Raw genomic sequence first — 14397 nt, 5'->3', positions numbered from 1 at the left:
CCTTCTCTTTCCATGACTTAGACTGACCAGGTGAATCCAGGTGAAAGTTATGATCCCTTATTGATGTCACTTGTTAAATCCACTTCAAACCAATGTAGATGAAGGGGAGGAGACAGGTTAAAGAGGGTGAATGGGCAAGACAAATTATTTAAGTGCCTTTGAACGGGGTAGTAGGTGCCAGGTGCACCGGTTTGAGTGTGTCAAGAACTGCAACGGTGCTGTGTTTTTCACGCTCAGCAGTTTCCCGTGTGTATCAAGAATGGTCCACCACCCAAAGGACGTCCAGACAACTTGACACAACTGTGGGAAACATTGGAGTCAACATGGGCCAGCATCCCTGTGGAACGCTTTTGACACCTTGTAGAGTCCACGCCCCGACTAATTGAGCAACTCAATATTAGGAAGGTGTTGCTAATGTTTGGTATACTCAGTGTAAATGCACTGTATAATGCATACATACGCACACATGCATGTACAGTATAACCACCCTGAATAAAACGAACATTCTGTCGGTATGAAATTATAGCATTCTGTAAGTGTGAATTATACATTTAAAATAACACCCTTAACTGTCTTTGTGTATCCACTTTGATTATATGGTTATAACCTCTCAGGGCACTTTATGGTCCAACCATGGATATCTGGATACTGAAGTAACCAAAACAACCAATCAATTGATCAAGAAAATTCCTAGCAAACTGAACCAAAAGAAACATCAAGCCAATACTGTCACTTCCACATGCATTAATGAGTGCCCCTCCTCCCTGCCCCTTCAACCCTAGAGACTGCCAGTCGGCCCAACCAGGCTGACCCCTCCAGGCAAACTGCCTCACCAGGCCGCTTGTCGCCCCACCCCAGCCAGCCAGTTGCCCCACCACATGCCCTGGCCCCCTGCTCTGCCCTCCATTCTGCCTCCAGAGTCTAGCGGTCCCTGGCTCCCTGTCACTCATCTGGATCCAGTCCTCGCATGGCCTTCACCGGAAGAGACGGGGGAGGAAGAATCGGGCTGGATGCACCCTGTGTGCCAGGGAAAGGTCGACTCCCAGGACGTTGTCTGATCATCCGACAGAAGCCCCCCAATCACCAGAGTTACAGCTCCCACCCACTCACTCATTAGCTGGAGTCACATGTGCTTCTCTTAGTCTTCGCTTTGAGGTGGAGTAGCGGTGTGTGAGGTGCAGAATTGGCGGGGCAGGGTCTGTCTGTGTAGGTTTCTGTTTGGGTTGTGTGTGTGTGTGGGGGGGTAGTTTATGCTTCTATATGTGTTGAGGCAGTGAAGATGCCAGTCAAACTACACTTGTTCTGTGTGTGGAGGGGGTACATTGTTTATGCTTGGTGGTGTGTGAATGTGTGCTTGTGTGTTGTGGGGGACAGTTGGGGTTCGTTGGTTTACGTTCTTCTATGTGCTGGGGCGGTGAGGATGTCAGTCACCATACCTGTGGTGTGGTTGGGGTGATGATGATCTCTGTAGTGTGAGAGCCTGATTTGCTAAAGGGTCAAATAGAAGTCTGAGACAATACTGTGTGTTGGTCTGTGTTTGAAACGTTTACAATTTAGATGTCCATTTTCCCTGTGTGACTGTGTCCTTTCTCCCTTTATTTCGCTAATGTTTACAGTTACAGAAAATTGACATGACATACTCTATGTACTTATTTTTGTCCGCCAGGTTTTTGCTGTGATGGGGAGACACAAAGAAATGACTCATTCTGATCAGTAAGGGCCTTGAGTGTGTTCATGTGAGTGTGATGCCTCTTGGCCTAAGAGACTGTCTGTGCCCCATATGCTTTCTGCTGAAATAGGTAATGTCCTCTCTGGTTGTGTTGGCTGATTTGTAATGGAGGTGTTCAAGACCCATCAACCCAAACATTTTAGAGCTATTCCGGGGTTACAACTGAGCTATTCCGGGGTTACAACTGAGCTATTCCGGGGTTACAATTTATTTATTCACATTTAAGAAGATTTGTTTTTCCAAATCTGTCAACTCACAGTACTCTTCAGAATGCCTCTCATGTATAAAGAATAACAGAATGATGATTCTGAAAAAAACAAAGCTGAACAAATGGGTGAATATTTTTTTTCCATTTGTGCTAGATTAAAATGTAGAGAATAGTATTTTTGCAGGGTTATCTGCTTCATACCCGTGAGGGCACTACAAAAACCATTCATTAAGCAAGCAGACAACCACCAAGCTTCTCAGACACAGGGGAGACAGACTACTAGTCAGTTATGATATAAACTATATAACTTAATGTCTCCTGCTAACTGTAGCCCTGCTCAATGCTCTAAAGGGCCATACCTTCATTTCTTGCTTTATTTAGTTTTAATATCTTTTGATTACTTTTTTCCCCCAAGGATGTGAATGGATGCCTGTTTTGGAGGTATCAACTAATTGTCTCATGATTTTGATGTGCAATCTGTGGGATGAGTAATGATAAATATAATAATAAAAAAGTCAAAATAAACATTTTTCCCATGTAATTTCCTTAATTTGATTCCAGGCCTAAAAGTTAAGTTTAACAAATCTACTCATGAAATGGTGTGTAAATGCATTTAGTTACTTTGTTTACCCAATTTCAAGGCATCAGCTAAGATTGACTTAAGAGGAACAAATCAGATTGTAAGAAGAAATCTTTAGACATAAGAGCAACTTCACCATGGCAATATGAGGGATTTTTATTAAAAAATACTTCATTGTCAATCAGAAGTGGCCAATTTACAGTTTGAATACAGTATGTGCACACAATTTAGCAGAAACAAAAACAAAACGTTGCATTAGGTTTGTTGCAAATAAATAATTTCAAGCTACTGTTCCATTGTAATAACATCTAAATTAGCAGCAGTTCATTCTGAGGAACAAAACAGGGGACAGGCAAAAATAACACAATTTGCCCTTGGTACTCAGTCAGTTACGCTATAAAATACCAAACTCCTGACACCCTGTGGCAGACAAAGGTATTGTATTACACTTCATTCATTGATTCAGTGCTCTGATAAGGTCATAGCTATAGTACCTTCAGCTACAGAACCTTCCCAGGATTCATGAGGTTCTTGGGGTCTAGGGTGGCTTTGAGGCCCTGCATGACCTCGATGGCCAGGGGTCCCATCTCCTCTCGGAGCAATGCTCGTTTCCCCAGGCCTACCCCGTGCTCCCCCGTACATGTCCCGTCCAGGGCCAGTGCTCTCCTACAGCATGAGAGAAACAGAACTATAAATACAGGGATAAGAGAGAATGAGTTCAATGGTCAGAAACAAGGGGCCGATTTAATGGCGATGAAAGGATGGAGGAAAGAGAGACATACAGTACCTGGCCAGTCGCTCAGTGAACTCATGAACTCTAATGACCTCATCCTGGTCATTGGGGTCCATGACCATTATACAATGGAAGTTTCCATCTCCAACATGACCCGCGATCGGACCTCAGAAGAGAAAGAATCCTCAATACACTACTGGTCACACACAAACATGTACAGTAACATACACAAACACTGTACCCTGAGTGATGCCCCACGAGGGAGTCTGTGTTGATTGTTAGCTAGCCGTTACCTGTGAGTCCGTTTAGCATCAGGTCCTCCTTGGTTTCCACAATGATCTGAGGGAGACGAGAGAGAGGGACGCACACATCTGTGGAGTAGGCCTGCAGGACCAAAATGGAGTCAGCACATTTCTGTTACAACATTACAAACAATAATGCCAAAGTGATTACATTATTTATCAATAATTATTTGAGTCAGAGCCTTACTTACCTTGCAGCCCGGTCTGAGTGCCAGGGCAGCGTACCAGGCATCGTGTCGTGCCTTCCACAGGCGCCCGCGGGTCTCTGCATCCCGTGCCCAGCTAAAGTCTGACCCACCGTTAGCCTGCGTGATCTCCTCTGGACAGTTTCCAATCAACAAATAAGAAGAAATCTCACTCACAGGTCAAATTTACAGCAAACTATCGCAAGTAACGTTAACTTAACGTACAATTACATCACACATTCAGTACAGCAACAAAACACACACCTGTGACGGTAACCTGCTCCTCCAGACTCTTCTCAGTGCCGTGGAACTCCAGGAAGAGAGTGGGGGCCACGGGGTAGGACAGTGAGTTGAAGCTGTTACAGGCGTCAATCATCACATCATCAAGGAACTCTGGAAAGGACAGACGTGGTTGGATTAGAACAAGGCTCCAGCGCCACTGAGAAGATGGTGGTAAAAAACACTTGGTCAGTGTTTCAAATAGCATCAGGTCCTCCAATTAGTGTCTAAAGCCCTTGGTTACTCTGAGTAAGAATGCATAGCAGTCTCTTGCTCAGTGTCAGTTTAAGATGGACAGGCACCTTTCAGTAAGAAAACAATGAACGCAGAGGTAAGTTCTGTGTTAAACTAGTAAACGGCCACCTCGTCTACTCACCGATGCGTGCGATGGGCACTCCAGTCTGGAGGACCTGCACAGTGCTGTCCACTGCTGCCTGGACAGAGGGGAAGGTGCACACAGCAGACACCATGGCTTCTGGCACCCCATAGAGACGCAGGGTGGTCTTCGTGATCACCCCCAGAGTGCCCTCTGAACCCACAAACAGGTTGGTCAGGTTGTACCCCGCTGATGTCTTCCTAACGGAGACGAGAGAAGGTCAAAGGTCATGCATGTCCTCATTACTGGGGAAATTACAGAAAGAGAGAGAACACCACATAGGTTGTTAATAGCTAAACACTAAAACATGTTTTAACTGTCACTTTCTGTTTCAGGCCTGGCAGTGTAACCAATGATGTATATAACCATGAATATATTTATGTCTGGGACTGTTACCGGGGCCGGCGCCCCCTGCCTGCTGTGTGGATGATGGATCCATCTGCCAGCACCACCTCTAGGTTGAGTACGTTCTCCCGCATGGTGCCGTAGCGCACCGCATTGGTGCCTGATGCACTGGTGGCAGCCATGCCACACAGAGACGCGTCTGCACCAGGGTCTGTGTGTGCCGACAGACAGTAGAACACCTCAGTGATTTCATACCCAACACTTCACAAATATTCTTCACAACTTCAGGCACAAAATGCCAGCTAGAATGACGATCATGCAATACCATTGTACATGAAAGTAGTTTGTATGATTACTTATATCAGGGGTTCCCAACATTTTCCACCCATGGATCCCTATTTCACGATAGAAAAACGTGCCCCTTAATTTCACAATGATTAACTAAACTCAGGCGCGTGTATAGTGACAGGCCTATGGGGCCTACCCGTTGGAGCAGTGACATCATTGCAGGTCACATGACTCACCGACAGGAAACCACAGGCCTGTGTCTCTCAGGTAGGAGTTGAGGCCTTTGCGTGTCACACCTGGCTCCACGCTCACATCAAAGTCCTCCTGATGGAGGTCCAACACCCTGTCCATGTTCCTCAGACTAAAACACACCCCGCCCTTACACACACACACACACACACACACACACACACACACACACACACACACACACACACACACACACACACACACACACACACACACACAATTGGAATACTTCCTATAGACCCTCAATGAAACGTTGTGAATACAAGGACCCATGTTATCAGAGGTCAGGGATGCACTGCACAGACGTCTGCCTGCGCTGTTTGGTACTGACAACACATTGAGCCCTTTTTCAAGACCTCTTACACAGCACCCTTCATTTAGACACCTTTAGGAGATGATGACACTGCATCCTGTCTTACTCTGTCACACACATTCCGAATAACATTGTGCGAGAAACAAAAAACGTAAATTATTACGGCTTTTACACAAAAACAACTTTCTTTCTCACTCCAGTAATCTTTCTCTCTAGGGTCATTCCATGTCATTTCAAAAAGCCATGACACCCACCATCTCAGATTGTTATTGAGAAATAAAGCTGATTGATTGCACCCAAATTGGATTCACATAATATTCAACAAATTATAGTACCCAACATCCAATTTGGTCTGAACTTTCCCTACCATTGAGTGAGACACAAGGAATCTAATAAAATGGTGAAAAGCCACCCAGGCCAATCCCACCCATCAATCAGTGTCCTCACAGCCTGGTTCCTCTCTAGGTTTCTTCCTAGGTTCTGGCATTTCTAGGGAGTTTTTCCTAGCCACCGTACTTCTATACCTGTATTGCTTTCTGTTTTGGGTTTTAAGCTGGGTTTCTGTACAGCACTTTGTGACATCAGCTGATGTAAGAAGGGCTTTATAAATACATTTGATTGATTGAGTTCTCTATGTTTGACAAGTAGTATGGAGCTGTGGCTTAGAGTACTGCTTATTCACCATTTGTAATGTATATCCCTGTGAATCTGGTGATGGTTTTTAACCCTGTTCAGAGAAATTAGCCATTGAAGTTGCTTGCATTATTTACCATAAATGTGTGTGAAAGTACCATGTTTTGTCCAATAGATACCGCTGTTCCTGCTACTGCCACCACACCATTTTATCCATTTTGCTGGTCTCTTGTGTTTATTAAATGAATCACAACGTTTTCTTTGGAAATTGGGTAGAAAAACCAATAGCTTTTGCTCATGATGAAAATTGATTGTGTGGTCAATTGTGTGGTCAAGCCAGTCCTCCATGAAAGCAATTCAATTTGTCCTTCTCTTAGCAACCTAATGCTTCAACCCAGCTCTCTTTGAATAGTCCAACAAATGGCAGCTGTCTGAGAACTATCCGTACGGTGCAATTCTCATATGAAGACTTTTCTTTCAAGCCCAAAACTTTGATGGAGAAATGGGCTAGTGAATAAAATGTTATGACAACCCTTATGAAATAACTCAAATATAATCAATTGCATGGCAGTCATATGCTTTTCAATCAAATTCTTAGAAAACATCTCTATTATGTAGTGTGATTAGTGACATTTACCATTAAACCCAACCCAATACAATTACCATTGCAAAACACTATATATACACTGTGTATTTGGGACTTTTACCATTGAAGTGCTGTACCCTAATGGTTTGTTTGGTCACCAGGAATGGTCTAACTAATCCAGACCTTTTTGAAGGGAATAAACCACACACAGAGGGTCTGTTTCATGGACAGAAATTAAGCCTAGGAGAATGAAAAACAGAATTGCTTTCATGGAGGACAGGCTCGAATTGTGAGGATGACCATAAAATCTATTTTCATCATGAGCAAAAGCTAAAGTTGCAAAGAGAATGTTGTGATCCATTTAATAAACACAAGAGACCAGCAACATGGATTAAAGGGTGTGGTGGCAATAGCAGGAACAGTGGCATCTGTTGGACAAAACGTGGTACTTTCACACTTATTATGGTAAATAATGCAAGTGACTTCAATGACTAATTTCTATGAACAGGGGGAAAAAACATCACCAGATTCACAGGGAATACATTACAAAGGACGCAGAAGAAGCAATACTTCATACTACTTTTCAAACACTGATAAACGATACTGTATACTGGTGTTGGGGTTGGATTGGCATGGGGTGTGTAGGCTCCATGGGTGGCTTTTTTATAATTTATTGGATTCCTTATGTCTTACTCATTGTTAGGAAGAATTAAGTTCCAAATTGGATGTTGGGTACTATATTTATTGAAGATTATCTGAATCCTATCAATTAAAATGGCTAATTTGTGTACAATCAATTATCTTAATCAAATTATATATAAATTCCTCTATAAATTCACAGAGATTAATCAAACTTTCCAGGCTGGTATTTATCTTTTTTCTTGACACAGACTGATTCGCTCTCACCTTAAGTGCACCTACTCCTCCCTCGAGGCCTGTGCCTGTGCCAAAGGGGATGATGTGAAGGTGGTGGTGGTGGCAGATCTTGGCGAGGGCACTGACCTCCTCCACACTCCGCGGCCACACCACTACGTCTGGGGGGCGACATCTGGGACAGAACAATCACTTAGACTTATTGGATACTCCTAGAACCACAAAGGCACACCCCGAATCCCTGAAGCTATCCATCACAAGAAACACATCAGGGTTGGGTCAATTCAAATGGAAGGCAGTCAATTCAGGAATTTATATGAATTTAATATTCAGATTTCGATTTTTTTTTAAATAGCTTCTACTGTTCAGTTTATTGATAAGACATTGAAAATAAATGCACTTTTTTCAATTATTGAATTGTAATTTAAGTTCACTTCCTGAATTGACTGGCTTCAATTCGAATTTGACTCCAACCCTGAAACACATACACAAATCGAGTGTGTGCGTATGTGTGCATGCATGTTGGAGACAGGACACACCTGCTCTGTGCCAGACGGCTGAGCTCACCTGTGTACAGACTCGTCTCTGCCATGTTGCTCCCTGACTGCTTCACCCAAGGACACTCCATCTTCACCACACACAGAGCGGAATGCAGGGATCACCCGCTCCCACCCACCATTCTAACACAGGGACACACACAATAATAACAGTATAGCCATACCTGAACAAGGGGACTATACAAGAACCACATAGGCTTATTGGACTTGTGACTGAATTAATACACTGTATACTTCTATAGACAAGAAAGGCAGAAAGGTGAATTAAAAAAGAAAATGCACAGAAATAAATATTATAAGCCTTAAAAAGACATGTATACATGCTTGTAACAAGTAATAAAGCATTACTGTTCACAAGTCCCGAAAATTACAACTCCAAAAAAAAACGACAAAAGATAAGGATTGACAAGGAGAGCTCCTTGTTTTCAGCACCTTCTTAAGAAAGTACCCACTAAGCATTTGACGTCATGCAACGTCTTTTTTGGGTCAATCATAGACATCTATGTTTCACAAGTTTGGTCGGCAAAGTACAGTAAAGAAAAGTAGAGTATAGTACAGTACAATATAGTAGAGCACTGCTGGCTTGCCTCTGAAGCTAAGCAGGGTCGGTCCTGGTCTGTCCATGGATGGGAGACCAGATGCTGCTAGAAGTGGTGTTGGAGGGCCAGTAGGAGGCACTCTTTCCTCTGGTCAAAAAAAATAACCCAATGATTGGGCTCATTGCCCTTTGTAGGGTGCCGTCTTTCAGATGGGACGTTAAACAGGTGTACTGACTCTCTATGGTTATTATAGATTGCATGGCACTTATTGTAAGGGTGTTAACCCTGATGTCCTGGCTAAATTCCCAATCTGGCCCTCATGGCCTCCTAATCAACCCTAGCTTCCAATTGGCTCATTAATCCCCCTACACTCTCCTGTAACTATTCCCCAGGTCATTGCTGTAAATGAGAATGTGTCCTCAGTCAACTTTTTTAAAAAGTAAAGCAAAGTATACTCTTGTGCAGGGTTTCCCAAACTCGGCCCTGGCCCCCCCGGGTGCACGTTTTGGTTTTTGCCCTAGCACTAGGGGCGGCAGGTAGCCTAGTGGTTTGGGCCAGTATCCGAAAAGTTGCTGTATCTAATCCCAGAGTTGACAAAGTAAAGATCTGTCGTTTTGAACAAGGCAGTTAACCTACTGTTCCCCGGTAGGCCTTCATTGTAAATAAGAATTTGTTCTTAACTGACTTGCCAGGTTAAATAAATACACAGTTGATTCAAATAACCAACTTATCCTCAAGCTATGATTGTTTGAATCAGCTGTGTAGTGCTAGGGTAAAAACCAAAACATGCACCCAATTGGGGCACCAGGACAGTTTCGGGAAACCTATTGTACCCTACTAAACTGTACTCTACTAAATGTATCTCTACTGTGTCGTATTCTACCGAATAAAACTCTACTGTCCTTGGCCTGGTTTCCCAAAAGCATCTTAAGGCTAAGTTCATCGATAGATATCTGAGCACTATAAACGCTTATATTCTAACGCCTGCCTCAGACCACTCTTAGAACAGTTAAGTGCGTCGTTAGATGCCTTTTGCCCTTCCGTGTCACTTCATACACAGAAGAGATTTATCTGTCTCTGTGATGCGGATAACTTCACAACGAAGTTGACTACAAATACAATGTCAATGTTTTTGAAATTGTTGCAAACAAGCAAAGGATGAAAAGATGCTTCAAATGAAAACTGAGATGACTGCATTAGATAAATAGCCTACCTAATGTACAGTATAGGCTACATAGGCCTATATACTGTATTTCAATGAACATGAAATACATTTCATGTTCAATCAATTTAGTTTTATTTGGCTCCTGTAACATATTTCATGATGTGTAGCCTAACATGAGCTCAATGTCCAAATCTGTGATTTAGTGCATTTTTATTGGATAAGAATTAGAATAAGCCACCTCAATATTTGCAGCCATGAGTGTTTATCTCTCTAGGAGCTGATTCGTCATCAGTATTGTGAAATAATTATAATGTTAAGGTAAGATTTTAATGGAAAAGGGTGATCCGAGAGCAGCTCTACGTTTCTTTCGACTCCATCAGTATAGACACATGCTTCAACAAAACACTTAGCGACCGTGTGGTGTTTTGGGAAACGCATGTTACATCTTCGCCAGTTGTAGGAAAGATGCATTGTTAAAACACTCATAAGCTCGAAACCGGGATCTGTACTGTACTCTGTGTTCTACTATACTAAACTGTGCTGTACTGTATGATTCGTTCCGATTTAGATCTGGCTCGCACCGACCAAACGTGTAATTGTTTGGGGGCGAACCTAATTAGACTAATACCCATCATGCTTTGCATTACATTTGTTATTACATTTAGGTCAGTCAGCAGACACTCTTATCCAGAGTGACTTGGTGCATTCAACTAATTTGTTTTTACATTTAGGTCTAGCTCAATCAGCAGACACTCTTATCCAGAGTGACTTAGTCAGTGCATTCAACTAAGATAGATAAACAACAACATTTCAGTCATAGCAAAAAATAAAACATCTGTAACCGTTACTCTAGAATGCTATTGTAGTCGAAGTGGTCTGCAGTCTGCTCCTCTTTCCTAGGAAGATATATCGCAAATATTATTGCGATATAATGCTTACTTAATTAAGAATGTATAGCAGTTGAATTTTGGCCATAGATTCAATGCCTGAAAAATCAGTATTTTCCACGTCAGTAAAATACCTATTTTTACCTTTCATTCAACACCTATAATGCACTGATTTCAATGTCCGGAGAAGACGTCTTTCAACATCTGGGAAAAAAACGTCTCTGTGACGTCTGTATAAGACGTCTTTTAATTTTCGTAAAATATATATTTTGACGTCCAGCACCTGAAATGCATGTGATGTCCAGGTCTGAAAAATACATATTTTCAACGTAATTTTGCTTACTTGGTAGCCTAGATGGCTAGGCTATACTTGCGCTGGAAAACTAGGTCGCATTATGCCTTCTCCCTACACTCAGCCATTAGCTTCGCCCACAAATGCCACACGTGAACTACAATCCCGACGCTGTATTGTAACGTTTATAAATGTAAATAATCATCACTTGCTATATAGCTTTCGAAAAACATCGTATCTTTCATCAGTGAGAAAGAATATTTCAAATAAAACATATACACATAATGTAGCAGTTTGTACAGATCCATTCAGCTATGGGTGCCTCCTGACTAAACTACACTTCAGCTTCACATCCCGAGTTACCCTTATGCCACGTTCAAAACAACTGGGAGCTCGGAAGTCGGATGAAATTCAAAACAACTGGGAACACGGGATAAACTACCACCGACTGGGAAAAATCGATTTGAAGGGTTACCCAACTCTGAATTCCAACTCAGGAACCTGTGCCTCTCTAGAGTTCCAACCTGACGATCACTGACTTCGTGATTTGCACTGAGTTCCCAGTTGTTTTGAACGCAGCAGTACACACAGGTGTTCGGAACATGCTAGATAGCCTCTTGTCTTCAGTAAACAAGTGCTGTAACATAGAGAAATGGCCACACACCTTAACAAGGTGTGTATCAATTTAACCTTTAGTTTAACAAAAAGGCGAATATTTCTCGCTGATATGAAAGAAAATGTCCTTGTGTTTCCAAAACAGTAGCGCAAGAGATGCATGTTAATGTTCAGACCGAGCGTCGGGATCTTAACAAAACTCCCCCTACAGAAGACGCCTTCGTCCAATGACTCTCATGTGTAATGCAATGGAACGGAGTCATGATCAAGGGCTAAGGCTCTACTAGCCTACAGAATAAATGCAGTCGTGCATTTCGGTTATCTATCTACCAGAACAAGATTATATCATGCAGCTCATTAAGCTTTTAAACATTAACTACCGGTATGATCAAAATATCAGAACAAGCGGACACATTACCAAGTTAACTGAATGCTCACTTTTAAAGTGTGTTCTTTCTTGATAGTGCGACACTGCACGAAATTAGACGTTGACAGGTGAGCGTACAAGCGTCGCGTTGGTCTCAAGGCGAAGGTCATATTCACAGATCAGAATGTCGGCCCGTGAAATATTTTTTATAATAAACTACTATATACTAAATGCACTTATCTGTTGCCTGTGATTTCATAATGGACAAAGTATTCTTCCGGATCAGAAGTTTACAGTAGTGACGTCGATACTTCTTCTTCGTTTGGTTTTCTGGTAGACCAGATGCTGTGTTGTATTACTGCCATTCGCAGGTCAGAGTACGGATTGCACATTTTGTGACCAAAAAAAAGGGAAAAGGGGAATGGGAAAAACTTTAATTGCACCAACATCTAACCCTGCAGCTATACACTATCCCACCACCCCATCCCACAACTTTGGCCCTAAACGAGCCTACAACAGGCTGTCGGCCTGGGAGGATGGAACCCCTTCTCTCAAAACATCCTGTAGATCTTCTAAACTAAAAATATTTCACACCCAAATATTTATCTGCTGCTGAAACTACCACATATATTTTCTGTGATTTCCACCCAATCAGTGCAGTGCAGTTGATCACTATGGCTATAAATGCAAGAAATCCAACCTTACTAAAACATCCTCGCTGGCTCTCTCTCTTCAGGCCTACTCATGGGGGCATCCCAGTCGACTCACTCATCCTTGGGCTATCTTCTACTCTCTTCACTGCCTCATAGGAAACTTTCTGCCCCACTTGAACTATGGCAATCTCAACCTGTCTCTCTCTCACAGGGCACTTCGGATCCCCAGCTGCATGGGCACCTCCACAGTTGACTACAGTGCTTTCTCTATCCCAATTGCACACTCCCTCTGACTATACCTTCCTGCACATTTCTCACATCGTGGGATCTCCCTTCTACACACTGCTGCAACATGTTCGAATCCTTGGCAGCTAAAGCACCGAAGCGGGTTCAGAACATAGGCCCTCACAGAATAGCAAAGCTAAACATAACAGACAGGGTATTCTCAGTCTCACCATTGCTACCGAGTCTACGTCTTACCAAACGGCGGGTGTCACAAACACTAAGAATATACCTTTTAATTTGATCCACCTCTACACTCAACGCTATCCCACTGATCACCCTTTTTAGTGGCTCCAGAGAGCAAAGCCCACCACAGGTTGAGTCCCGAGCCGCGTGACTCCAAGTGCCCACTTCCTCTAGGAGGCAGATACACAAATCTAAACAATTCCACTTCTCGAAACTTTCACAAATGTAACCAGTTTGTCCTTTACCCAGCTTGACTCAATGTATGGGTCAGCCAAAAAGCAGGAATCCACTATTTCCAAAAATCGCACTCCTACCCGTCCAAAATCATCTTTGGTATGATTCTCAGGGCAAACGTTGGAAGACTCTACCACACCTGTCACCACAGGCAGGCCCAATACATCCTGGACTGGTTCAACTTAAGAGCGCTCACCACTGCTGACTGACTCCATTTCGCAGATCATCAAGGTTCTCAAGAGAGCTTGATGACCTATAAGTAAGATTACTTGGTTTGTAATTAGGAGACATAGGTATGTACACCTTGAACGAAGGTGCATACTCAGGAGACGAGTCTCTGATCTTAACAGCAAAGTCTTACGCTTTCGCGTCATCACACTTCTGACGTCGACCTCACGCCAGGTACCTGCCTACACATTAGTATCAACTAACCAGACTTTGGGTAACGGCTTGGCCCAGTGCAGTCAAAAACATGATTTCCCTGTGTTATATATATATTTCCACACTGAGGTTGGAATAATATTATAAAAATTATGATAATGAAATTTTGTTGTAAGAGCTGTTTGAAAAGACCTCCTGAAATTTCTGCCTGTTTTGGTGGGATGGAGTTTGGCCAGGCGCAAAATTAGTTAATAGATCAATTAGAGAGTTCCAAAGCTAGTTTTCAGTTGTCCCCTCCCACAGACCATTCCCAGACAGTCCTAGCAAAATTCTTGCTTGAGAAATTGCTCTTTGCTAAGAAGCTATTTTTGTTTCTTTTTGACCATTTTAATTGAAAACAATCACAGTAAGATACTCAGAAATGATTTTATATTGCGATAAAAACAGCTGTATTGGACCTTTTTTAACTGTAGCATTTAAAGATTGCGGAAGTAATCCGTCTGGCTCGAGACACTACCTACATATTGAGCAGCAATATCAAGCAAAACCAATCAGGTTAC

General features: G+C 42.7%; 1 protein-coding gene across 2 annotated transcripts; it reads right to left on the bottom strand.

The window, feature by feature from the left end:
- Positions 1-2648: 2648 nt before the first annotated feature.
- Positions 2649-12406, bottom strand: ldhd (lactate dehydrogenase D). 2 transcript variants are annotated; one of them, XM_039017376.1, is made up of 11 exons: positions 12173-12405; positions 8247-8359; positions 7713-7854; positions 5262-5403; positions 4789-4948; positions 4393-4592; positions 4002-4130; positions 3744-3871; positions 3544-3634; positions 3305-3416; positions 2649-3183 (listed from the first exon to the last, which is right to left on the bottom strand). In XM_039017376.1, exons 1-11 carry the CDS (start codon positions 12269-12271, stop codon positions 3018-3020), a joined length of 1482 nt encoding a protein of 493 aa, XP_038873304.1. In that variant the 5' UTR covers positions 12272-12405; the 3' UTR covers positions 2649-3017. The 2 variants fall into 2 exon arrangements, with proteins under 2 accessions (XP_038873304.1, XP_038873305.1); XM_039017377.1 differs by having other exon boundaries at positions 3095-3205; positions 12173-12406.
- Between the last annotated feature and the right edge of the window lie 1991 nt (positions 12407-14397).

Source organism: Salvelinus namaycush, chromosome 21 (genome assembly GCF_016432855.1).
Source record: "Salvelinus namaycush isolate Seneca chromosome 21, SaNama_1.0, whole genome shotgun sequence".
Taxonomy (NCBI): Eukaryota; Metazoa; Chordata; class Actinopteri; order Salmoniformes; family Salmonidae; genus Salvelinus; species Salvelinus namaycush.
Note: the sequence above shows the minus strand (reverse complement) of the source record. Positions and strands in the feature narration are given on the sequence as shown.

Coding starts and splice junctions, on each gene's coding strand:
- ldhd (XM_039017376.1), bottom strand. CDS start 12,271: ATGACCTTCGCCTTGAGACCAACGCGACGCTTGTACGCTCACCTGTCA. Junction 3,635..3,743: donor CACTCAGACCGGGCTGCAAG/GTAAGTAAGGCT, acceptor TTGGTCCTGCAG/GCCTACTCCACAGATGTGTG. Junction 3,417..3,543: donor GATGCTAAACGGACTCACAG/GTAACGGCTAGC, acceptor TTCTCTTCTGAG/GTCCGATCGCGGGTCATGTT.